This window comes from Symsagittifera roscoffensis, chromosome 9, assembly GCF_963678635.1.
Source record: "Symsagittifera roscoffensis chromosome 9, txSymRosc1.1, whole genome shotgun sequence".
Taxonomy (NCBI): domain Eukaryota; kingdom Metazoa; phylum Xenacoelomorpha; order Acoela; family Convolutidae; genus Symsagittifera; species Symsagittifera roscoffensis.
This window is the reverse complement of record NC_087070.1, coordinates 35248376-35274931: the sequence shown is the minus strand read 5'-3', so window position 1 is coordinate 35274931 and position 26556 is coordinate 35248376. Positions and strand designations below refer to the sequence as shown.

The following is a 26556-nucleotide window of genomic DNA, read 5'->3' as shown; positions in this document are numbered from 1 at the left end:
ATAACTGTTAATTATTCCCTCGCTTTGCTGCAACTCTGCAACCGACCATCACTGCAGTTCGTCAGGATCCAATAACGAAAACTTGGCCGCATCAAAGCGAGTAGCCGTCAAAAGATGACTAAAGGCCTGAATGAATAAAACATTAATCAATGCATATAATTTGGAAAGTTCTGGAAGCAGATTGAAAGTTTTGGATCTTTCATTTTTGCCTGCTTATTAACGCAAAATTTTTAATTGCTGAACTACTAGAAAAAAAGTTTTGTTACAGACGCTTGTGATAGATCAATTCCGATCAGCCAAGTCCTCAGATCTCGCATCACAAACCAACTGGCATCTCTGACAAAATTCGTTTTCAAGAATGGAGCAGACGCAATTATTGTTTACACAACTCATTAATTTTTTTAAAATCCGATCTTGGAAGAACACCGGAATAAGAACGCCAATAACGGGCAAAGGAATATTTGAAACATAGCCGATGTTTTGATAATAAGTAATATTTTGTGTCTCAAAATATATCTTTAACAACCGTCAAAGCTTATGCGCTATCTGCCAGTGTTTGCCAACCAATGCTCTTTCAATCTCTTTTTCTCGTACAAAATTTCACAGGCAAACCTAATCGTTTCTGATATCCATTGAACAAGCGATTTCAATTCGAGATTCCGATTTTCCTATAAAATTTTTTTTCATATATTGCTCCAAATTGAACCTGAGCAGCAAAATGTTCAAATGGTACCACAAATAGATGATCACAAGTCAAAAACTACTTGTTTATTACCTTCGAGTACTCCAATGAGAAATGATTTTGAAAACTAGACTCATTTCGTCTCTGAAGGTATAATTGAATAATCGAAGAGAATATTCGATATGTCATGACATTGAACAATTATAAGCTCGGCTTAAATCTTTCATGAGTCAATGGAGAGTGAAAAATGTGCAAACATTTTTGAGATATTTTTCTCTTTAACTAACTTGTTTCTAAAAATAAAATAGTGGTCTTTGCTAATCATTTTTGGAAAAAAATGTTGTTGAATATAGGAGGTTAAGAAATTATTGGTTTTTTTCCCTTGTAGTTCTGGTTATCATTGCCGACAGACCCTGTAAGTATAGGTCAATATAGCAAAAAATATATACAACTGACAACCCGAATTGTCTGATAACGGAACCGCATAATTAAACTGCACCTCCTCATTTGGCTGTATTAAAACCGTCAAAGAGCTGTTAGAATGAAAAATTTAACGAGCTTTCAAGTTCTTACCAAATTTAGTACAGTGCGAACAACCTTAGCACAATTGTACTTGGTTGTGGTGCATTCTGGGCCAACAAATATACTGGGCCTCATGAACCATGGTAAGTTGATCTGCATGAGACCGGTGCAAATGGGTGAGAGTGGTCTTCTGCAGGACAATGAGTATTGCTATTTCGTTGTCGATTATGATACAGCCATCCACCACGGCAGCACTGCTCCAGAAAGTCTTCAAATTGGGATCGATCTTACGAAAACTCTTGTAGACTTTGTTGAATACAGCTCGTTTCGTCAGATGTAGTGATAGATCTTCGTCTGCAAGCTCGACTCGTTAGAATTTCGACATTTCCGGAGAGCACTTTCTTGTCGTCAGCCACAAGGGTCTTCATAAGAGTTCCCAGACTGAACATTTCGGCTGTTTGAGAAATGGATTATGCTGCGTTCAAGGCACGTCTTTTGACTCGTTGTAAGCGAAAGTTGGCGAGGAGACGGGAGTATGTGCGCTGCTAGGTCTTCTGGCGGTCCAGAGATTTCAGGCGTTTCGGTCTGACCCCTCCTGCCACGATTTGTCTTCGGGAACGTATACGCTCATGGAACAAAAAGTGGTTGGGAGTACGAGTTGGTACAATAGTTTTTCGAAGCTTTCATCCCTGGTCGAAGATTCCATGATACTCCAAAATTTAAGTCACCTCTAGTCGTACATACCTATAAAAACACTGAATCGGGCATGACAACCAAAAAGCCCAACAAAATTTGTAGCAGCTAAAGCGGAAAGTTTCTTGACAAAACTGGCATCGAAATAGGGAAATATCCTGAGAGAGTGCAAACTTTGCATAATTGTCTCAATTTCGAATCTGATTGGTCAAGCGCATGTACATGAAATTTGTCGCTCTCTGGTGGTGGGGTACCCACTGTAAACTTGCAAAAATTCAGCTCATTCGACGCTGACTGAACCAGAGTGCGTGAAGCTGATTCGACTCCCTCTAGTGGCAGACCGTTTTTGGATTTGCATACTTTATGCATACTCAACTCTGATTAGTCCAAAGAATGAGCTTAGAATTTGCCGCCCTCCAGCGACGGACTGGCAGCTCAACCAAATATGATTAGCTGATCCTGTCAAGCAAGCTTTCGCCGCCCCCAGCAGATTGTTGACAAAACTGATCGACTCTGATTGGATGATTGGGATATCCCGATGCTTTTTCGCCCTCTAGCAATAATTGGACAGCAATTGGAGAACAAAATTCCGTATTGATATTACTAAGCTACGAAAAACAACCCATTTCCGAAATAAATCGACTCAATAAAGAGTTTTGTTGATTGACCGGAATGACTAGGGTAACGGGAAAGATAATCGACAATACCAAGCGTACTTCCAGGGATTTCCTTCAATACTGAAGTCAAAGGGTAGTAAGCGGTCAGCCCAGCTGGTCAAACGTGACTGATGAGTTATACTTCCTCTCCTAGATTTAAGCGCCAAAAAATTATTTTCCTGTCGGTTCGGACCTCGAAAGAGTTCCCAAGAAATTAATTTTGAAAGTTCTCGCATGACCAAACCATTGAGAGAAACTCAAGCTCGTTAGTGCTGTACTTCTACTCTTGTAAACTAAGAAATCGGGACGCAAAAGCTATCGGAAGCCACGCTTCCGGTTCGAAGTCCTGCTCTAGAGTTCCACTAGCAGCACATTTGATCATAGAGGCCCGCGATTGCTCGTAGTGGTACATTTTAGTAATGTCTCCAATTAGAGTGGTAATTGAGGATGCTAATTGATGCACCTCCTCCAATTCAAATTTTTGCTTGTTACTTAATTTCAGCGAAGGGTGGAATGTTTCAGAAAACCCATAAAGGACCGGAGTTGCTCACAGAAGTGGGTGGCTGGAGAGCTAAGACTGTCTCAATTTTTGACCATTTTGGGCGATACCCATTTGCGTCAGTGTCGATAACTTATTTAGCAATAAATCACTTTTGGAGAGTTTTGGAGCAAAGCTTTCGGTAAATAGTCTCTTCAATACTGATTCTACAATTTGATTGCTTTCTTCGACTGATCCTTTCGAAACAATTAATAGGTCAACCAGAAAACATAAGACCACGGATAGTCTTTGAAGAGCGTTGTCCATCGCCTTCTGTAAATTTTTAGGCGTATCAGTGAAGCCGCAAAACTCAGATTTAAATCTATACGTACCAATATATTCTCCACACACGATGGTCAAGTTCAGTGGCTGCTCACATGCTCACTATGTTTGAGTTGGCTGAACGCGTATTTGATGTCGAGAGAGAAAAAAACTTTTACAACAGGGTTCGATTTGATTATTTGGGCGGCCGTATCGAACAATTCCAACAAGTTGAGCATCTGATTTTTAATCCTTGGCTGCGCGTCCATGGCTGATTTTACTGAGCAGTGTTTTTGGCGGTAATAACGATATGAGCAATAAAGTGATCAATAGTACATTTGTTCAGCTTTTTTATGCGACCTGCTCGAATTAGTTTCTCACTTTCTTCTCCCACTTCAAACTGGATATGGATCGGCACTCTTCTGCCCTTCTCTTGTCTTGAATCGGGATCAAAGGGGTCTTAAAAGAGGAATACACTTGCTGATATTCTGAGCTTCCTAATCTCGTGAATATACCTCCGAGAAGATCAATTTTCCTCCTGTTGTACTCCACGTGAATAGTGTAAACCGAACATTTCCTGACGAAAAAAAATTTTCATCAAAAGACTGACTTGACAATGAGATCCGCGGTTCTTCGATTAACAAGGAAAACTGGGCTACCCGTATCAACTTGGTTTTGAAGAAAGTATTCGCACAAAAAGTCGTGATCTGAATACATTTCACCTTTACGATGGCGTCAATATCTACTTCCAACTTTCCCACCACGCTGTCTATCTTGAAAACAACTGCCCGACATCTATGGCGTTTTACGCTGAAAGCACTGCAAACTCTGATTTACTGTCTGACGCGATAAAGTGACAGCTTTTTCTACTGGAGAGTCCGACACTCTGTTTTACATTTTCCAACCCCGTTGAGTTGCAACATTTGTCGAAATGACCGTTCTTGTTACATTAACGGCACACTCCAGGCCGCACAAGACTGTGTGGGTTGGGGCAATTTTGTTGCTGCAGAAATAGCCAGGTTTAATCTCCTTTTTTAAGACTGGTTTTTTGGTTTACGACTCAAATTATGACTTGTATGGGCTCGATTAATGCGTTTTTTCAATTTTTTATTCTGCTCCAAAAACGTCGGTCCTCGCTTGATTCTGAAGTTTGCAGACGATGACTGGGGTTGCAAACCCGATTGGCCTGAAATAGCAGAGCCGATTGGAGTGTATCCTCTGGGATGCTCCCGGCGGAATACACAGCTCCCGCTGATTTTCCTTGAATCTCATCTTTGCAATGAAGATGTCCCTGACCACTTGTTTTTCGATATCCAGAGTCCACCACCGTACAAATGCTTGGCCCTTCAGGCGCAAGAAAACTGATCAAAGGTTTTCTCGGTCGGAAGGGACCGCATTGTTAACTTGTAGTCGTTCGATTATCAAGTTTTTTTTCTTGAAGAGGAGTTCCCAATTATCGTGGGAAATTGATTGAAATTGCACTTAAGTTCGCAAGGGAAAATATTGCAAGAAATTTTTTCTTCACTCAGTACCAAGGAAAAAAACAACCGAGCCATGATGCTGCATCACCAGCCACTCAGTTCGCTGCCTTCGTGGCGTCTTTGCCGGAGCCTATCGCTTCTGGTCGTGGTGTGGTGGGTCTTCATGGACCGTTGTGTGTGCTTTGAGTAACATTTGCGGGTCACAGCGTTCCCGAAGAGTAATTGCCAGACTAAATTGACCAGTTCAATTTTCCCACAAATCTGAACTAAGCATGGGCCAAAAAGGCAAACTCCCAGTAAACCCGTCCGCTCATCAGAAGCCGGAAATGCTGACTGAGCCATGTGGAACCTCCAAATACTCCAATAAGAACAGATTTTATAAACAAGACTCAGTTTGTCTATGAGGTTATAATTGAATGAAGAAAAAATAATAGATATGTCATGACATGGAACAATTATAAACTCGGCTTAAACCTTCCAAAAATCGAGAGAGTGGTGAATAATGGTTTTAGACCAATATGCATGTGCGAAACAGGTCTTCGAGGACGTTGAGTGAAAGTGACACCAGAGTTGGTTTTTGTAGAAGATATATATAAATTATGAGCACTGCCAGACATCTTGATAAAAACAAGGAGCTCACAGATATGGAAAAGTGATCCTTGCGTAATTATCCCAGAAAACTTCGAAATTAGTTTTTGAAGCCTTTTCAGGTAAGTTTTAAATAAAATCTTGATTTCCGCCGTCCTTTAAAAGAGTGTATAATGGCGGCAAAACAATGATAACATGTGATGAAGACCTAATTGGGCAAATCTACGTGGGAAGAGAAGAGTTGAAAGTGAGATCGATCGGACACTGCGCCATGCTTGAAGAAGATGCGATGCACATCGGGACAGAGGCAGATGTGACAGGACACGTGTTAGACCTAAGTGGCAAAAAGACTCAGTTACGTGGGTTACTCGATACGGGAGCAGTCTTGAGTGTCATACCAATCGAAACTTGGGAAAGAATGGGCTTCAACAAAGATGATTTGATAGATTCGAGAATACGGTTGTCAGCTGCGAACAAAGGGGCCCTGCGGGTGTTGGGCAGAACGCCGATAATAGCCCTCAATCTGGGGGAACGTAACCTGTGGATGAGCTTTCTTGTGGTAGAAAACCTAGATGAGTCTGACCAATTTATTTTAGGCAGAGACTTTATCAGGAACTTTGATGTAGCGATTGATCTAAGCAACGCAATGTTCAGGATACGGAACCCAGATAGGAGGTACGCAATCAAACCGGTAAATTTAATAATGGCAAATGAAACCAAAGCACCGGTATTCTTGAGTAGGAGGGTGAGGCTAAAGGCGAACGAGGCGGCGATTGTAAGCTTACGAATGAAAAATTACAATGAACTAAGTGACAACAAGCAGGTATGCGTAGTCCCAAATCCAAATAGTCAAAGTGCTGCTGTTTTAGGAAGATCCTTCTCGATTACGAAGAGCGGCCTCTGCGTGAGTGTCTTGTTGAATACCCTTGACATGCCAATCACGATACAGAGGGGGAGGAAACTGGGATATGCTTTACCTGTTAAAACTCGATATGAAATGGTGGAAAACCATAAACAAAATGAAGTCGTTGATTGTCCCGATCATAGGGACAAAATTTGTATCTTGAGACGATTAAATAAAATAAAAGATTCAACAGGTCTTGTGAAGTCACTTAAGTCAGAGACGGACGATGGACTATCGAGCTGTTCGAATTTCCCGGAACGGCCCACATTAGACGAAATACAGGGTGATAAACCGGTTCTACCGGATATTGAACACTTAAGAGGCAAGTTCACGGACGAACAGCTCGAAGCCATCAAGGACGTACTAGAGCGGAACGAAGAAGTTTTTTCAAGACATAAAGCAGACATCGGGTGTTGTAATTTCGTTGAACATGAAATAGAACTTGAGGAAAACGCAATACCGCACAGGGAGGGGTCGAGGCGCATGACCCCACACAAATCGGATGCGTGTAGGAAGGAGATTGAAACGCTACTAGAGTATGACATGATAGAACCATCCTCCAAATCACCGTGGGCGTGTGGAGTAGTGATGGCCAAAAAGAAAGGCGACCAGTTAAGGTTTTGTTGTGACTTTCGATACCTGAACTCCGTCACGCTGAAGGATGCCTATCCCATACCTAGGATTGATGAGAGCCTCTCGAAGTTAGGTGATGCAAAATTTTTTTACGACTCTTGATTTAGGCTCGGCTTTTTAGCAGGTACCGCTGAGGAAGCAGGACAAGGACAAGACAGGGTTTGCCTGCGAGTTGGGTCTGTTTCAATGGAAACGGATGCCGTTTGGACTTTGCAATGCCACAGCCACGTTTCAGCGGTTGATGGCACACGCGCTGATAGGCGTGACGAAGAAGTACGCCAATCTGGTAATGTGCTATGTGGATGACGTGGTAATAGCGACACCCACACTAGAGGACCACATTGAGAGACTCGACGAAGTATTTGCGTGTATGAGGAGGTCGGGGCTGAAGTGCAAACCATCAAAGTGTGAGATACTCAGGGACTCGATAAAATACTTGGGCAGGATGGTGGACAAACACGGCATCAGACCAGATCCAGACGCGGTAGAGGCAGTCCTAACTTGGAAATCGCCGAAAACGGAACACCAATTGATGAGCTTTCTGGGTTTTGCAAACTACTATAGGGAATTTGTCAAAGGCTACGCAGACAAGGTTTATCCGATGCAACAGTTAATGAGGCACAAGGGCAAGAAGTTCACGTGGAATAACGCAGCAGAAGAGTCATTCCAGAGAATAAAAAAAGAGTTGTGCGAGGCACCAGTACTAGGGATGCCAACAGAGAAGGGGATGTACGTACTGGATACGGACGCGTCGGTAGTAGCGATATCTGGAATTCTCCACCAAGAACAAGAGTGGAACGGGAAGACAGTCTTGAGACCGATAGCGTACGGGAGCAAAGTCCTAAGTGACACGGAAATGAAGTACGGAGCACCGAAAGCAGAGATGTTCGCGGTGGTTACCTTTGTCGAGAAATATAGGGCTTACCTAGGCAGCGAGCCATTCAAGTTGCGAGGCGACAACCGGGCACTAAGCTGGCTGAAAACGTACTCAATGGACCAAAGTTACATTGGGAGGTGGATAGTTCGCCTGGACGGATACAATAGGATAATTGAGCACAGAACACGAGACAAACATCAAAATGCTGACAGCTTGAGCAAGAAGACGGAGTTCTACGAGAGACAAGAACAGAGGGAGGTAGATAGACTTGAAATTAAAGATGGCTTCTCCTTCATGGACAAGGAAACGTATGACAGTCTTCCTCTCACGAGATGGTTGGACAAATCAGGCAAACCGATAGAAGATCACCCCGAGTTACCAAAGGAAACCACAAAAAAAAACAATCTTAAGAAAGAACCGAGGGATGCCTATAGGAATAATGCTTAAGTCAAAGATCGTGAGGGAGACGCTCAAAGCAAAAGGCTACGATCTCAACCAAGTAGAAACGGGGGAAGCACAAATAGACGAGGACTTAAAGGGGATACTCGAGAGACTAACAGATGATAAGCCCGTGATTCAAGAAAACTGTAGAGAGGAACCTGAGGTCACAATACTGCGGAAGAACGGGACAGCTAGTGATAGAAACACCTCGAAGGTAACTAATCTAGATGGGAAGGAAGTGGTGCAGTCACTGGTTGAAAAGATCTCAGCTGAATTACTTGAACAGACTAGAGTCAGGAGAAAGAGAGTGGAATTCAACGAAGAAGCTGAATACCTGGGACCAGGTCAAGAGTCCGGGGAGCGGTCCACGTCCACAGAAGAAGAAAACACTGAAGGAGAAAATTTGTCCGGGGAGTGTGAAATGTGGGATGTGGATTCGGAAGCGAGCAGTGACAATCAAGATAGTCTCTGCATGATATTGGCAGAAGAAAAGATTAGACACCATGACAGGGAACTACAAACAGATCCGTCCTCAGGAACCTTCAACTTGGACATGCAGGAGATACGAGGTGGTGAAGAACTTGAAAGGATTGCAGTTTCGAGGAAGCCATTCAGGGAGATATCATGCAATTCGAATGTGAGAAAAAATCTGGTGCCGGAAGACGACATGAAGGTGGTGAGGAGGATAGTATGCGTGAAGCTGAATGACGACGTCCACAACCCTGGGGAGATGAATGGGCAGATCATGGCGCTGAAGGAACATGTCAGAGCGAGATACAGGGTGTCGGACCTGGTAAGAGCCCAGAAGAATGACAAGATGACAAGCAATCTCTCCAAATGGATCCGAACGGGGTCTAAGGAGAAAGGGGAACTTGAGGAAGACAGCTACAAGATCCTGAGCCAGTTCTACAAAGAGAGGAAAGAGTTACTCTATCACACGGCTGATGGGGTTGTAGCATGCAAGAGAAAAGAAGAAGACAAGATATTACACAAGCACAACCTCATCATACTACCACAATTATATCAGACAGAGGTGCTGTTCAGATCACATGATCAAATGGGGCACCAGGGGATAGACAAAGTGCAACAAAGAATACTTCACAGGTTCGATTGGAAAGGATTGAGGAAAGCCTGTGAGAGGTGGGTGAATGCATGCCTGGCATGTTTGCAAGTGAAAGACCCTAGGAAGATGAAATTCCCACTCAGGTCGGTGGAAAGCTCGGAATTTAATGAAGTGGTGCAAATAGACCATCAGAAGATCTGTATGACGGACTCAGGGTATAACCAGATACTGGTTATAATTGATCACTTCACAAAGCTGGCAGAGGCGGTGCCGTGTCAAACAGCTTCAGCAGAGGAGACTTGTGACCACTTGATAACCCATTGGATATCAAGGTATGGTTGTCCAATGACTTTTCAGTCAGACAACGGCAAAGCCTTTGTGGGGGACTTGACTAAGGAATTAATGAAGAGGTCACACATAGCTCAAGCACACTCAACTACCTACCACCCTCAGACCAACGGACTGGTAGAGAGACAGAATAGAACGTTGGTGAACATGCTGAGGGTATACTGCTCTAGATACATGACGGACTGGGATAAGTATCTGCCTCAAGTCGTAGGGGCATACAACAGTACTCAACACTCAACGACGGGAATCAGCCCATTCTTGATGTTGACAGGCAAAGAGAGAGCGGTGCCCCTGACGTTCTTTTACCCGGAGTATGAAGGAAAGAGGATGTCGCCTCAAGCTTACGTGAAAGAGGCGATCAGGAGACAGCAGGAAATTAACGAGCTGTGCAGGAGGAACACTGCGCAGGCACAAATGAGACAGCGCAAGAAATATGATTAAAAAAATATTACAGGCGAAGCTATATGAAGTGGGCCAGTATGTGTGGGTTTTCCAGAATGTGACACCGCCCAAAGGGACGAAGAAGCTACTCAAGAAATGGAGAGGACCATTCATGATAACTGAAGTACATCAACAAGGACGGTTCTACCGCTTGAGTACTGGGCGAGCAGCACATTATGAGAACCTGAAGCCTCATATCCCATCCCCAGAGGACTGGTGTGTACCAAAAGACATGGAGGGACTAGAGTACCTACTGGTGGAACCAGCATGTGAAGTGAACGAGAAGGGCACCAGAGATAAAAATGATGGCAATGAAAACTTGAGTTTGGATGACAATGAAAAAATAGACGCGGACTCTGAAGCGGAATCTTTTGTGGAAGAAGATTGGAACGATCCGGATCAAGGTGAGGTGCCGAAGTGGACAGAACCAGACTTGTCAATACCAGCGGGGACAAGGAGTGGCAATCGCAAACGCACAGGCATGAGGTACAACAGATACGGGGACGATTTCCTGATCGACAAGATAAAGCCCGATGACCTATGCAGAGAACTAACAAGTGTGGGCGAGCTGGCGGCAGATGGTGAATGGCAGATCATCAATGATAATGAACACTATCCACAGCAAGACTACTCGACGCCGGAGCGGGAGACGGATTTAGAACAGAGCGAGATAGAGAGGAGGGAAAATACGAACTTGAGGATATTAGAATGGATGCGCGATGTCAAGAACGAAAGCGAGGAAGGACAGAGCATACAGCAAGTTGACATATCAGCGGGGAAGTACATGAAAACGGAGGATCCTCTTTTCGGCTGGACGGCAACAGACAGTCGGCTCGACATTCCGCCAGATAATTCAGACCCAGCATCATCGACGGGGACGTCGATAAATATTTTTGTCCGGGGAGTGGGGATAGGACTTACCCACACCGAAAATTTGATGATAAAGAAACTCAGAGAAGTGAGAGAAAAGTGCGGACTGGAGCAGGAAGGGGAGGAGGCCGAGCCTACCATAGGACGGAATTTCAAAACGAAGTTTGAAATACCAAACGAATACTCAGAAAATATCCTGATAACGGATAGTGACTTCATTCTGTCAGACAGGACTAGCGCAATCTGTATCACGGCGGACATGAGTTTCAAATCAAGACTGGAAGCAGACTTCAAGAGAGAATACCAGAACGTGGAGTTTCTGTTTAGACAGAGACCGGGACTGGGAGGAATGGCCGCGCTTCCACCATCAGTAGCACAAGTCCCGGGCAAATATCTGTGCTTCCTAGTGACGAGGGTCAATGACAGAAACACTATCGATCCTGAACACGTGATGTTGGCACTAACGAGACTACGAGACTTCATGATTGAAAGAGGGATAACGGAGGTCTCAATGCCGGTGTATGACCCAAACAGGGGGAAATTGAGCCCAAGGGAATTGTACGCTATCCTACACGTGGTCTTCGCAGAAACTGAGATATTGGTGCATCTTCACAAGAAATACTACTTGAGCATCGCCTGAGTCGGGTACGCGGGGGTCTTGAGTTGGGCATGAGGGAAGAATCTCGAGCTAGGTGTGGGGGTACAAAACAGGTAGAGAATTTTAGAGGTGATTGGCATGACAATTAACATTTTAAATGATTGATGGTGCTAAAACATAAAATGAATCTGCATGTTTTTAGAAAATTTCCAATTGAACTATTTTAAATAGGACGGAAAGGAAAGGGTTTTAACTATAATAGTAAAGGGGGTTTTTAGGTTAGGAACACCACCTGCTAGTCTAAAAATGGAGCGTTATTTTCAGATTGATTTGGTAAAGTCAATTTGACTACTAAACTGTATTCAATTGAAGAAAGAGAACACAAGTTGAACGACACCTCAAGAAGTAATACTCAAGTTGCTCAGGTAATACTCAAGTTGCTCAGGTAGAACTCAATACTCAAGATCATTTGGAAATTACGGAAATGGCAGATCGATTCTGGAAGTCCATGCCAACGGCTTTGAAAAAACCCACACTTGACGAATTATACAGACGTCTGAGGGACCTGGATTATACTCAAGTGGATGAGAGAATGGCAGTGATGTTGAACGCCATCCTCCAGTTGGAGGATGAGGGCGAGTGTCGGGAGTCTGCGACAGAAACAGTTTTGATGGTGGGCTACACCACCGATGGGATATCTAATCAAGAGCAAACCAGGTGGTTGCCTTGGAACGTGGATGGAGCAATAAGGGGGTTCGATTTGGCAAGGAACCCTGGCTTGAGTAATAACACTGAGTATGGAGCAGGGGAATTCCCACTACCGGCCAGACCATCAGCCAGATACACGGGCCAGAGCACGAGCAAGACACCATTGATGTCTCGAGCACAGCAGACGGGGGAAGCATATCCGGACGTCAGCATCATGAAGAGAGAGCTTGAGAGGACTCAGCGGGTGAGAAACAAGGCGAACCTCGACCGGGATCAAGCGGTGCTCGAGAGAGACCCGGCAAAAGTTGAGAGGGATCAAGCGCGGAGGGAACTGGACATGATGAGAGCTGAACAGCTACAGGCAGAAAGGGTGCGGGAGAATGCCGCCAATTGCGAGCAGCTGAAGTCAGAGCTTGAAAGGATCCAACAACGACAGCGCGAGCTCGACATGCAGAAGGGAGCTAGGCCCAAAGAGCGGGTGGTGACCGGCTCAAGGCCAGAGTCACGCATGGAGGTGGATGAGGCTCATAGGTCGAAGGGACGATTCAACCTCGATCGTGCTGCTCAAGAACATATGAACGAAGGGCTGGAGGTGTGGATACCGTCTGAATCAGCGTCCTCCCTGCGTGGTCTAGAGACACAAGCAATACGCCCGTTGATGGACGTCGCGCTGCCTGGATATACGCCAAGTTCGACCCCGGGTAGTAGTCAGGTGAGTGGTAGCTCGTCACGACTGAAAGAATTGCACGAGCGGCTACAACTAAGGAATCGCGAGAGTCCAGCAAGAGTGGACCTGCCATCGACGTGGGGGGAACAACCTGTCAGGAGTGTGGTAATCTCGAGTTACAAAAAGAATACGGAAGGTAGATACCACAGGCACAATCGGATGGACTGGAGCACGGCGCAGATGGACAGGAGGGATTGCTTCCATAACGCGGCTTGGGTGGAATACTTCACGCAGCCACGTGTGCCCGAAGGAGCGGTCCACTTGATCATAGGGGACAGCTTGCTGCGGGTGTTGACCCGGATCCAGTCCCATTGGAAAACGGGAATCTTGAGCTTCGCTGGAGCCGCGACGCCGCAGATGTTAGCGACACTTGAGATGCTAGGTATGGCAAGAGTATATACGGTTACACTGATGATCGGGACGAATGACGTGTCTAGGGGGGAAGCAAGGAAGGTGATGAGGCTGCACGACAAGATGAGCTGCATTCTCGAGGAATTGCGAATTCAAATGGATCCGGCCATTCTTACGGTGTGCACCGTCCCTTACAACATGAAAGCAGATCAACATGCAATGGAGATGAACACAAAGGTGCGAAACCTGAATGAAATAATCAGGCTGATACACAAAAAAAGCGTCCTCCCCGTTGGGCTGTTGGACGTGGCCGAGCAAATGGAGCTATCTGCTTTCCCTGACGACGCATCTGCGGATGGGATTCATTTTGATAGGCCCAGAGGGGTGGAGTGGTTGAATGATGTCTTCCAAAGGCACATAAACTCGTTGGAGACAGAGTTACTAGAGACGGCACAGGTCACGTTCGGACCACCCCCAAATCCACCTTTCTTCAACTCGAGAGCTTTGTCCAGCCGCTTGGGGGCGATGGCTGATTCTAGAGACAGTTCGAGGGATAGCCGAACCAAGTTGCCGGGCGCTGCGCCCATGGAGGCTGATGAGGCAACGTCATCAACGCCCCAGGGATCGATAATATGCTCGGTGGTGGTGGCGGAGAAGAAGAAGCCGGAGAAACCATTGGAGACCAACAGGTTGAAATATGAAGAGAAGGTCAAGGAGCTGGACCTGGAGGACCTCGAGTGCAGGCTAGAGTTAGCGAAAGCTTTGGGTCTTGAGCAGGTGTCGCACGAAGACTTGGGCAGACTCCAGTGTGTGGACTGGCTGAAGGCTCACGAGACACCTTTCTCGAGAGCAAAAATAGCAGAGACGGCGGATCTGACTGGGATTCCCACAAAATCGGTGATGGGACCCATTAACTATAGACCTCTCAAGTCATTAGGGAGTCCGGGATTCGTAGTGGAGCCTCCCAAACACCGAACTAGCATTGCCAGGATTAGGGTGGCCACTCCAGCACAGTTGAGGGTGGTGGACAAGCTGATGGATCCGAGGGAGATGGAATTACCAGACGCCGCGTATGAAGGCACGAAACTGGCCAACGATCCTAGATACCGTATGTGACCGAAGTTGGCGACTGTTACAGCATGCCAGGCTCAATTCGAAATTTTGAAAAATTACTTTTCTCACCAAAATCAGGATTAAACGTTCAGCTCAAGGTCAAACTTCCAAATATGACCGACACGCACGTAAACCTTCCCAATTCGTTCATTTTGGTAAATAAGACCGATAATTATCAAAATTAACTTATCGTACACTAAAACTGTTTGAACTGAAGTTCGTTGGTGTCATGCGTTTTCAGGTCATTCTGGTCGAATGCCAACTTAATTTTCCAAAATTTTTTTGAACTTCCTTTTTTTAATGTCTCTATCTTGTTGCGCAATGCGTTTTTTACATCGCAACTTTTCTTCCTAATCAAGTAATTGTTTCATTAAAATTTTGTAGATTATTTTTTTCATAATTGCCTTTTTTCGTTTCACTCACTCGTAACAAAATGCGTTTTCTGCATTGCTAGTTTTGCGAAGCTCCACATCGCCGCTCTGTAATTAATGTGATAATATTTTTTCTTTAATTTTTACACAATACTGTATTGAGACTCCGGCTACTATGTACAGCAGTTCAAGTGTTATTTTATCTTCTTATAGTCGCAATTGTATAGCAATCTGATGCCCTATCCAATCTGTGCACTGGCCGTCTTAAGCATGGGGCGATCTTTTACTTGATTTTTTTTCAGAAAGCTTAATGTAATCAAAACTGCACTTTGTTTTCAAATTGCACCTAAATTTCAATGCCAAAGCAACCCGTAAGCTACTGTTTAATTTAAAACTAATTTCGTTGTTCTAATTGACTCAAGTTGCCTTGATGGGGTGCGAGGGCCATTGTTAGTGAAACTTATGTTTATAGAGCACACCCTACGACACCTGGCATGCGGCAAAGAAGCACGAGAAGTCTCGGACATATCCTTTTCATAATTCCAAAGATGACATCAGAAGTAATACGTTAATAACTGATTATCAACCTGAAGATGTAGCGAGACAGATCACATTGCGTGATGCCGAAGCTTTTCGTCAGATTACGGAATCGGTAACTCATATTAAAGCTCTACATAATTAGGGGCTAATTTGTAATCATGTAATTTGTTTGTTCAAGGAACTTCGGGATTATGGCAAAAGCAAGAAGAACTCAGTGGGAATCAAAGCGTGTTCGAGCAGATTTAATCAGGTCAGTTGATGACGAGTTATTTTTGCAAAAAATAAGAAATTTCAGCGTATAAGAAAGTTTATTTGTCTTACGATCAGCGAGCATAATGCAGCTGGGTGCAAGGCGTTTGTGTCCGATCAAGTTATCTCGCTGCTTCTTAAGAAAAACGTATTCCAGTTTTCGGGTAAGCTAGCGTGGTATCCCATTTTTAGCAACCTTTTTAATCAATTCCGGAGTCAGAGATATAGAGTTTCTTTTCCCCAACCCGTGTAGAACCAAACGAGGTTAAGTCTGAAAACAAAATCAAAATGTTGATCAATTCGATGCCGACGGAATCTCTTTTCTAATTTGTTTTTATTGAACGACAAGGACGATAGAAAATGACCCTCATAATGTAAAGAAAATCTTAGAACACATGCAAAATGTTCCCGATGGGTCGACGCCATAAAGGTAGAAATATGGTAGAAACGGTTGCTTTCATCATCTGCTTCATAGACCGAAGCCACGCTGGGAAAAGAAGGCGAGAAATTATATAGGAAGGCACCAATAAACAAAATATACTTACAAGTGACCGGAAACTTTTCAGAAAATTACAAATAGATAAGCAACATTTAAATTGATAATTTGGACACGATGGCTCTAAGTGACTAGAATTTTTCCCCTGCATAATATTTCGCAACGCCAGAAGCATACTTGATTACAATCGATGATCAAAATTTGCTAATGCAATACACATGAGCAACCATTATCCAATGACTTAATTAATAAGTCCTGCCTTGATCCGATCAGAAGGCTGACTGCAAACAGTCTTTTCAAACGTTTTCTATGTATTAGTTTGCATTTTTGTGTGCATTTTTGTTTTTTTTCCACACTAAATCAGGAACCGCAAATAATTATGGGAATGCATTGAGTGATATAACATTTAGAAGCCCTTCATTCGTGATTCGAATGACATTAAAAACTTTTGAAAAAATTTGTCCCATTGTCAAGAAAAACCGAGGTTTAGTCTATTTTCGAGCTAGTAAAGCGATCGAGTAGCCTTCTTTATATGCAAATTGCTCGTTTAGGTGAAAAAAAAACTTTCAGTAAGAATACTAGTTTGTAAAAAAAGGCATTCAAAAAACCAAAAAAAAAATCAAAAAAGTTTTTGCACTATATTTTTTGCGAAGGAAAGGCTAAGTAAGTTCCTAAAACTAGTATTCCTTTTATTTAAAGATTTCTTCGCCGAAACGAGCAATTTTCATATTTTTTTAAAAAATTTTTCAAGTTTGCTTTATAAAGTTTTGTTTGCTATTAGCTTTTTGAACACTATTGTTGTCAATTATGCCTAAATTTTTAAACTTTCTACGCGTGTCTATAGTTCTCTCTTCATATCACGCTCAAAAAAGACACTAATTTTAGAGAACTTTTTTTAAAAATCACGTGGTCGGAACATTCTGTGCTACTGGTCCAGCAACCGGCTATCCTTTTTAATAAGAAGACTTGTTTGTCATTCCCAATTATCATTTACTGTAAATACTGCGCCCCTACAAACAAACACAATCGTCGGTCGCTAGATCAACTGAACTCATTACTAAACCTACTAAAATCCATACTACGTCAGTAATACACATAAAACACAACATTACAGATATAACCCATAACTTTACAGTGGGGTGCATCATTTTCACATCAAAAAACTGAAACTCACTGGAAGAATATTTCTGATAATTTCCACGAGCAAAATTTGAACAGTTCATGACTCTTTTTCCTTTTCTCCCACCTCACACGACCATCATTTTTATGGCGTATCGAGTGGTTTTACAAGGTTGATAATGAAGACCAAATATGTCAGGCACAGCCTAATTAGTCCGCATGTCAATTTTCATATTGATCGGCCTATGTGAGCAGTAACTTAGTAGTAAAAATTGCAGGTGGGGGTATGGAAAAAGAGCCCAGTTCATCAAGATCACCGGAAAATCTCTAGATAGTGTTTGCGAAGCGAAGCTTCGGCTCTGTATTAAACAAGCAAACGCGTCTGTTATACTAGAAAAAGTTTTTTCTAATCCAAATCGCATAAATTAGTGCCACTTTCCTAAAGGGGCTAAATTAGTGTGTAGATGGTATATGGCCTACCCACGGTCACCTGACCCAAGGTTTATGTTTGCAGACAATGTTTTGGACGAGAGCTGAAGTGTTGTCGAGCAACGACTGTAAGCGTAGAGGATATCTGCTGTCGTTTTTCATCAAAGTTTCCAAGGTGTGCCTCTTTTTTTCATTTCCGAATCATTAGGGTTTTTCACATTTGATTAGTATTTATTTATTTTAGTATCTTTACGCACATGCTAACTTCCAAGGCTTCTCAGCAGTCGTCACAGCTCTCAGCAGCTCACCTATCAGTAGGCTGAAACGATCTTGGGAGGTTTGTGTATAATAAGTAGCAAAAAGTTGGAACAGACAAAAATAAGAACAGACAAAATTTGACAATCTGCCCTTTTTTAAGCAATTTTCGCATGCAAATTTGATTTTTAGGTGACCTTGAGTCATACTTTCTGTCTGAAAAGTTAGCTGTTGCATGCAAAAGTTTTCTTCAATAGGTCCTTTGCTCTTTTTGATCAAGTCTGTCTGTTCCAACTTTTCGCAACTTTCTTTAGTAATTTAGAAATTATGAGGAAACGGAGTAAGTACAGTTGTAGCTTCATTTAAGTTTAATTTTTAGCATGTAGACAAAAAAGATCGAGTCAAATTTGAAAAGTTCGCACAATGTGTCAACCCTGAATCGAACTACTCCAATTTACGGAATCTACTCCCCCCTGCAGCTCATGGAAACAACACTTCGCAGCCTGTCGTACCTTTTCTAGGTAAAATCAATCATGTTCTGTTATCAAATTAGCAAATTAGTAGCTAAAAATTCGGAGACAAAGTTCATAAACAATTGATGAGCAATTGACCCAGTTTGGAAAAATTTTGCTTGCAAAGCCTAATTTATTAGAACAAAGTTGTCAAAAAACGAAATTGCATGCAGAAATCTGTCAAAATGGAATGATTGCTCTGATCAAATTGTTGACCCGACTTATACATTCTTTTGGTACCATTAACACAGTTTGCTACCATTCGAAAGTTTCATCCTATTTAAACGTTTTCAGCGTAATTATGACATTCTTTTTAGAATGTCCAGTCCGAAAAATTTAGGTTAAATTGGGTTAAGACAAAGTTCTAAACCAAGTTCGACCGTATAATATTAAAAGTCGATGAACCTAGTGAAGACTCTTATATGTCGCGATGATTTTTTTTAATCTGGAAAAGTCTCAAAATTTGATCAGGCTCAAATGTAATTTTTCACGGTTTGACTTTTGATTTCTTTTTCAGTTCAGTTATGATCATCATTTTATTTTCAAGCCAAAATTTATCACCATACATTCTATGAAAATGTACGTTTACAATTAAGTTCGGCGTGGAAGAATACCAAAAAGGCATCAGCCTGTCGGGTGGCACTCCATGAGCAAAAAAATACTAGTTCTTTTTTTTGTTAAGAGGAAGGCAAACTGCGCCTATCGAACAGCAAAAGTGTAAAGGTCACAAAAAGTCTGATAGACTAGTTTCGAATTTAATTTTCAGGTTTCCCAGCGAAGTAAAAAATTCCTTTATTGATGCAGTTTTCTCAAATTGGGTTCATTTTATCAATAAAGTGCCGATAATAAATTGTTCTAAAGAACTTAAAAGCCATCTATTTTCTTTTAGTTTCGCAACTTGAGCTTTTTCAAAAGACGAGTCAGTATTCTAATCTGTTTAATTGCGGTCACTGACTGTTTTCCAACTGTATGTTGGCTATGTTTGCTTTACAAATGGATAGTAGCTTTGTTTTTTTCGTTGAGGCTTTTGTCTTTTGCAGGCATGTTTCTTCTGGAGTTGGACTATCTGCAGTCTGTCGACCAGATGAAATCAAGAGACCATCGCAATGGAAGGACTCCATCTTCTGGAACAAAATCTGATGGAAGAGTTCCAAATTCAGACAATCAGTCTTCGTCTACTCCGAATGGAGATGAAAAATTGTGCAATATTGTCAATATCCTCATGAATTATCACCGCCACGCACTCTATGGTATGTTGCGACATGCAAAATTTCAAAAATTTTTTAAAAATAAGATCCATGTATAAGATAAGATACCTTGACGGTGATGTTACGCCCCCATTTTTCTTTTAAAAAAATTATACCACGACCAAATTTGGCCAATAGTAGCACAAAAGAAACTTTCTTGACGCAATGAAAACGTCATTGAAATGAGCAAAAGAGGCTCGCTCAGCAAAATAACTGTCTAAAGAGTGGGAAAAAGTCCTAAACGGGACTAATAGCCTTTGGCTGATCCTCAGCGATTGGCAAAACAAAACTTTATGTAATTTGCCCAATGTTTCATTTCAATTTATTAAGACTCATTGAGTTTGTTCACGCTCAAATATGATTTTTCGCGGTTTGACTTTCGGTTTCTTTTTAAGTTTAGTTGATTTCCTTTGTTAAATGAAGGCAGACTAGACTCTACACTCTAAGAGCTAAAGTGAAAAGGTCACGAAAAACTTGAATGAATTCTTATATCAGTACTGTGTTTGCAAACTAAAAAATATGCGAGTTGAAAAAATTGCCGGACTATTGTTAGTTTGCTCAATTATATTCGCTTAGTTGCCGCAGCACGGATTATACATATTACACCTGCAACTAGACTTTCCCCCGTAAACAATTTTTTTTACAACTCTGTAAGAAATTGAACTTGCTTTATTAAGAGTAATGAACGTAGTGAGTACTCTTATGTAGGTCTTGCTGATTTTCATTTTGGTTTTTTTTTCAGGAAAGTCTCGAAAGGCCATCTATTGTTTTCTTCGAAATTCAAAAGTTGAAAAATTTTGACAGAACAAGTCGTTTTTTTTTCAGTTTCCTTGCGTTCATTACTCTTTTTCAACTGTCAGCTGGCTATGTTTTCGAAAATTACCCTTGCCATAAACAAGGGTGTTGCATACAGGTAGTAGCCTTTTCCGACCATAAATAACTTTCTTCACAGCATTGTCAAATTAATAGGAATGGTAAATAAATGTCACTTCTAACATGCTCGATTCCTTGCTCAAAATTCAAAAAAAAACTACCCTTATTTAAATAGTGTTCGTAAGTGATGACATCATTGGTTGGTAAAAGATTTCAGTTAAGTTGATAGAAAGAGATAAATATCTTTTAAAATTATTTCAGAGTTCTAAGAAAGGACATATGGAGGTATCAGAGTACCTTTTATGTAAAGATCAATGAGATGAGAGAACTATCGGATCTGAAATCGACAATAAATTTATGGAATTGAATCGAATTTCGAGCAAACATTCCGAAGTGATGATATCATTGGCTGGGTACAGGCTCAAATAAAACGATGAAATGAGATCTGAATCTATGAAATATTTCAGAGTTTAGGAAGGAGATCATTCAAGCTATTTTCAAATGAGGTTATTTAGAGCCATCAAAACACCTTCTATATAAGTTTCATTGTGTTGAGAAAACTATCGGATCTGAAATCAATAATAGTTTGAATGAATTGAATCGATTTTTGCCAACTCCAGCTCTGTCTTCAAGTGATGTGGTCGAAGTATCCTGTTGAGCATCTGGATTCACTGTCACTGCCTCTGGGTCTCTAACTTCTCTCTAACTTCAAGTGGTGCGCTCGAAGAAGCGTGTTGTGCCAACATCTTTGAGAAACACAAAAACAATTCTATGAAAACACTAAGTTGAATTAAATTACAAAAATTTTAGACAACTTGATTATCTTCACGTAATTTAAATAAACAAAGATTAACGACTCAATGATTAATGACTAATCTGATATTTGTCCCTCCTCTATCATCTTTCATGGACTTTTTGGATTTCTTGGACTTAGATCTTGTTGATATGGTGACCGTGTGCTTTTTGGCCCTTTCTTGTTAAAAAATTGACACTTCGACGACTGATGGTTTTGTCTCTGCGTCCATCCCTCTGTCTTGAAGGGGTGTGCTCAAAACGCCTTTTGTGCCTCTGGATTCTTATTCACTGCCTTTTGTTCTGCCTCCAGCTCTGTATCTTTAAGTGGTGCGCTCGAAGAAGCGTGTTGTGCCAACATCTTTGAGAAACAAAAACAGTTCTATGAAAACACTAAGTTGAATTGAATTACAAAAATTTTAGACAACTTGATTATCTTCACTTAGATTGAATAAACAGAAAGATTAACTACTCAATGATTAATGACTAATCTGATATTTGTCCCTCCTCTCTATCATCTTTCGTGGACTTTTTGGCCTTTTTGGATTTCTTGGACTTAGATCTTGTTGATATGGTGACCTTGTGCTTTTTAGCTCTTTCTTGTTGAAAAATGGACACTTCGACGACTGATGGTTTCGTCTCTGCGTCCATCCCTCTATCTTGAAGGGGTGTGCTCAAAAATGCCTTTTGTGCCTCTGGATTCATATTCACTGCCTTTTGGTCTGCCTCCAGCTCTGTCTTCAAGTAGTGTGCTCGAAGTGTCCTGTTGTAGATCTGGATTCACTGCCTCTGGGTCTGAGTCTAGCTCTTTGTCTTCAAGTGGTGCGCTCGAAGAAGAATGTTATGCCTCTGGATTTACAGACACTGCCTCTGGGTCTGCTTACAGCTCTCTGTCTTCAATTGGTGCGCTCGAAGAAGCGTGTTGTGCCAACGTCTTTGAGAAACACAAAAACAATTCTATGAAAACACTAAGTTGAATTAAATTGCGAACATTTTAGACAACTTGATTATCTTCACTTAAATTAAATAAACAGAGAGATTAACGACTCAATGATTAATGACTAATCTGATATTTGTCCCTCCTCTCAATCATCTTTCGTGGACTTTTTGGCCGTTTTGGATTTCTTGGACTTAGATTTTGTTGATATGGTGACCTTGTGCTTTTTAGCTCTTTCTTGCTGAAAAATGGTCACTTCGACGACTGATGGTTTCGTCTCTGCGTCCATCCCTCTATCTTGAAGGGGTGTGCTCAAAAACGCCTTTTGTGCCTCTGGATTCATATTCACTGCCTTTTGGTCTGCCTCCAGCTCTGTCTTCAAGTGGTGTGCTCGAAGTATCCTGTTGTAGATCTGGATTCACTGTCACTGCCTTTGGGTCTGAGTCTAGCTCTTTGTCTTCAAGTGGTGCGCTTGAAGAAGAATGTTATGCCTCTGGATTTACAGACACTGCCTCTGGGTCTGCTTACAGTTCTCTGTCTTCAATTGGTGCGCTCGAAGAAGCGTGTTGTGCCAACGTCTTTGAGAAACACAAAAACAGTTCTATGAAAACACTAAGTTGAATTAAATTGCAAACATTTTAGACAACTTGATTATCTTCACTTAAATTAAATAAACAGAGAGATTAACGACTCAATGATTAATGACTAATCTGATATTTGTCCCTCCTCTCAATCATCTTTCGTGGACTTCTTGGCCGTTTTGGATTTCTTGGACTTAGATCTTGTTGATATGGTGACCTTGTGCTTTTTAGCTCTTTCTTGCTGAAAAATGGACACTTCGACGACTGATGGTTTCGTCTCTGCGTCCATCCCTCTATATTGAAGGGGTGTGCTCAAAAACGCCTTTTGTGCCTCTGGATTCATATTCACTGCCTTTTGGTCTGCCTCCAGCTCTGTCTTCAAGTGGTGTGCTCGAAGTATCCTGTTGTAAATCTGGATTCACTGTCACTGGGTCTGAGTCTAGCTCTTTGTCTTCAAGTGGTGCGCTCGAAGGAGAATGTTATGCCTCTGGATTTACAGACACTGCCTCTGGGTCTGCTTACAGCTCTCTGTCTTCAATTGGTGCGCTCGAAGAAGCGTGTTGTGCCAACGTCTTTGAGAAACACAAAAACAATTCTATGAAAACACTAAGTTGAATTAAATTACAAACATTTGAGACAACTTGATTATCTTCACTTAATTTTAAAAAACAGAAAGATTAACGACTCAATGATTAATGACTAATTTGATATTTGTCCCTCCTCTCTATCATCTTTCGTGGACTATTTGGATTTCTTGGACTTAGATCTTGTTGATATGGTGACCTTGTGCTTTTTAGCCCTTGTGTTGAAAAATGGACACTTCGACGACTGATGGTTTCGTCTCTGCGTCCATCCCTCTGTCTTGATGGGGTGCGCTCAAAAACGCCTTTTGTGCCTCTGGATTCATATTCACGGCCTTTTGGTCTACCTCCAGCTCTCTATCTTCAAGTGGTGCGCTCGAAGAAGCGTGTTGTGCCAACATCTCTAAGAAACAATAAAACAATTCTATGAAAACACTAATCTGAATTAAATTACAAAAATTTTAGACAACTTGATTATCTCCACTTAAATTAAATAAACAGAAAGATTAACGACTCAATGATTAATGACTAATCTGATATTTGTCCCTCCTGTCTATCATCTTTTGTGGACTGTTTGGTCTTTTTGGATTTCTTGGACTTAGATCTTGTTGATATGGTGACCTTGTGCTTTTTAGCCATTTCTTGTTGAAAAATGGACACTTCGACGACTGATGGTTTCGTCTCTGCGTCCATCCCTCTATCTTGAAGGGGTGTGCTCAAAAACGCCTTTTGTGCCTCTGGATTCATTTCACTGCCTTTTGATCTGCCTCCAGTTCTCTGTCTTCAAGTGGTGTGCTCGAAGTATCTTGTTGTAGATCTGTATTCACTGCCTCTGGGTCTGAGTCGAGCTCTTTGTCTTCAAGTGGTGCGCTCGAAGAAGAATGTTATGCCTATGGATTTACAGACACTGCCTCTGGGCCTGCTTACAGCTCTCTGTCTTCAAGTGGTGCGCTCGAAGAAGCGTGTTGTGCCAACATAAATGAGAAAGACAAAAACAATTCTCTCAAAACACCAAGTTGAATTTAAATACAAAAATTTTAGACAGCTTGATTATCTTAACTTAAATTAAATAAACAGAAGGATTAATGAATCAATGAATAATGACTAATCTGATATCTGTCGGTCCTCTCTATCCTCTTTCGTGTACTTTTTGGCCTTCTTGGACTTAGATCTTGTTGATATGGTGACCTTGTGCTTTTTAGCTCTTTCTTGCTGAAAAATGGACACTTCGACGACTGATGGTTTCGTCTCTGCGTCCATCCCTCTATATTGAAGGGGTGTGCTCAAAAACGCCTCTTGTGCCTCTGGATTCATATTCACTGCCTTTTGGTCTGCCTCCAGCTCTGTCTTCAAGTGGTGGGCTCGAATTATCCTGTTGTAAATCTGGATTCACTGTCACTGCCTCTGGGTCTGAGTCTAGCTCTTTGTCTTCAAGTGGTGCGCTCGAAGGAGAATGTTATGCCTCTGGATTTACAGACACTGCCTCTGGGTCTGCTTACAGCTCTCTGTCTTCAATTGGTGCGCTCGAAGAAGCGTGTTGTGCCAACGTCTTTGAGAAACACAAAAACAATTCTATGAAAACACTAAGTTGAATTAAATTACAAACATTGTGGACAACTTGATTATCTTCACTTAAATTAAAAAAACAGAAAGATTAACGACTCAATGATTAATGACTAATCTGATATTTGTCCCTCCTCTCTATCATCTTTCGTGGACTATTTGGATTTCTTGGACTTAGATCTTGTTGATATGGTGACCTTGTGCTTTTTAGCCCTTGTGTTGAAAAATGGACACTTCGACTACTGATGGTTTCGTCTCTGCGTCCATCCCTCTGTCTTGATGGGGTGCGCTCAAAAACGCCTTTTGTGCCTCTGGATTCATATTCACTGCCTTTTGGTCTACCTCCAGCTCTCTATCTTCAAGTATTGCGCTCAAAGAAGCGTGTTGTGCCAACATCTCTAAGAAACAATAAAACAATTCTATGAAAACACTAAGTTGAATTAAATTACAAAAATTTGAGACAACTTGATTATCTCCACTTAAATTAAATAAACAGAAAGATTAACGACTCAATGATTAATGACTAATCTGATATTTGTCCCTCCTGTCTATCATCTTTCGTGGACTGTTTGGTCTTTTTGGATTTCTTGGACTTAGATCTTGTTGATATGGTGACCTTGTGCTTTTTAGCCTTTTCTTGTTGAAAAATGGACACTTCGACGACTGATGGTTTCGTCTCTGCGTCCATCCCTCTATCTTGAAGGGGTGTGCTCAAAAACGCCTTTTGTGCCTCTGGATTCATTTCACTGCCTTTTGATCTGCCTCCAGTTCTCTGTCTTCAAGTGGTGTGCTCGAAGTATCTTGTTGTAGATCTGTATTCACTGCCTCTGGGTCTGAGTCGAGCTCTTTGTCTTCAAGTGGTGCGCTCGAAGAAGAATGTTATGCCTATGGATTTACAGACACTGCCTCTGGGTCTGCTTACAGCTCTCTGTCTTCAAGTGGTGCGCTCGAAGAAGCGTGTTGTGCCAACATATTTGAGAAAAACAAAAACAATTCTCTGAAAACACCAAGTTGAATTTAAATACAAAAATTTTAGACAACTTGATTATCTTCACATAAATTAAATAAACAGAAGGCTTAATGAATCAATGAATAATGACTAATCTGATATCTGTCGGTCCTCTCTATCCTCTTTCGTGTACTTTTTGGCCTTCTTGGACTTAGATCTTGTTGATATGGTGAACTTGTGCTTTTTAGCCCTTTCTTGTTGAAAAATGGACGCTTCGAAGGTTGATGGTTTCGTCTCTGCGTCCATCCCTCTGTCTTGAAGGGGTGTGCTCTAAAAAGCAGTTTTGTGCCTCTGGATTCATATTCACTGCCTTTTGGTCTGCCTCCAGCTCTGTCTTCAAGTGGTGTGCTCGAAGTATCTTGTTGTAGATCTGGATTCACTGTCACTGCCTCTGGGTCTGAGTCTAGCTCTTTGTCTTCAAGTGGTGCGCTCGAAGAAGATTGTTATGCCTCTGGATTTACAGACACTGCCTCTGGGTCGGCTGACAGCTCTCTGTCTTCAAGTGGT

General features: G+C 41.9%; 1 protein-coding gene across 2 annotated transcripts in view; it reads left to right on the top strand.

The window, feature by feature from the left end:
• The first annotated feature begins 15165 nt into the window (after positions 1-15165).
• LOC134854252 (uncharacterized) overlaps positions 15166-26556 on the top strand; it is a 78876-nt gene continuing 67485 nt past the window's right edge. For both annotated transcript variants that reach the window (XM_063870436.1, XM_063870435.1), the window contains exons 1-7: positions 15166-15237; positions 15339-15518; positions 15585-15656; positions 17785-17874; positions 17944-18036; positions 18334-18475; positions 19507-19716. In XM_063870436.1, the coding sequence (XP_063726506.1) occupies positions 15223-15237; positions 15339-15518; positions 15585-15656; positions 17785-17874; positions 17944-18036; positions 18334-18475; positions 19507-19716 (802 nt within the window). In that variant the 5' untranslated portion in view covers positions 15166-15222. The remainder of the gene's footprint in view (positions 15238-15338; positions 15519-15584; positions 15657-17784; positions 17875-17943; positions 18037-18333; positions 18476-19506; positions 19717-26556) is intronic.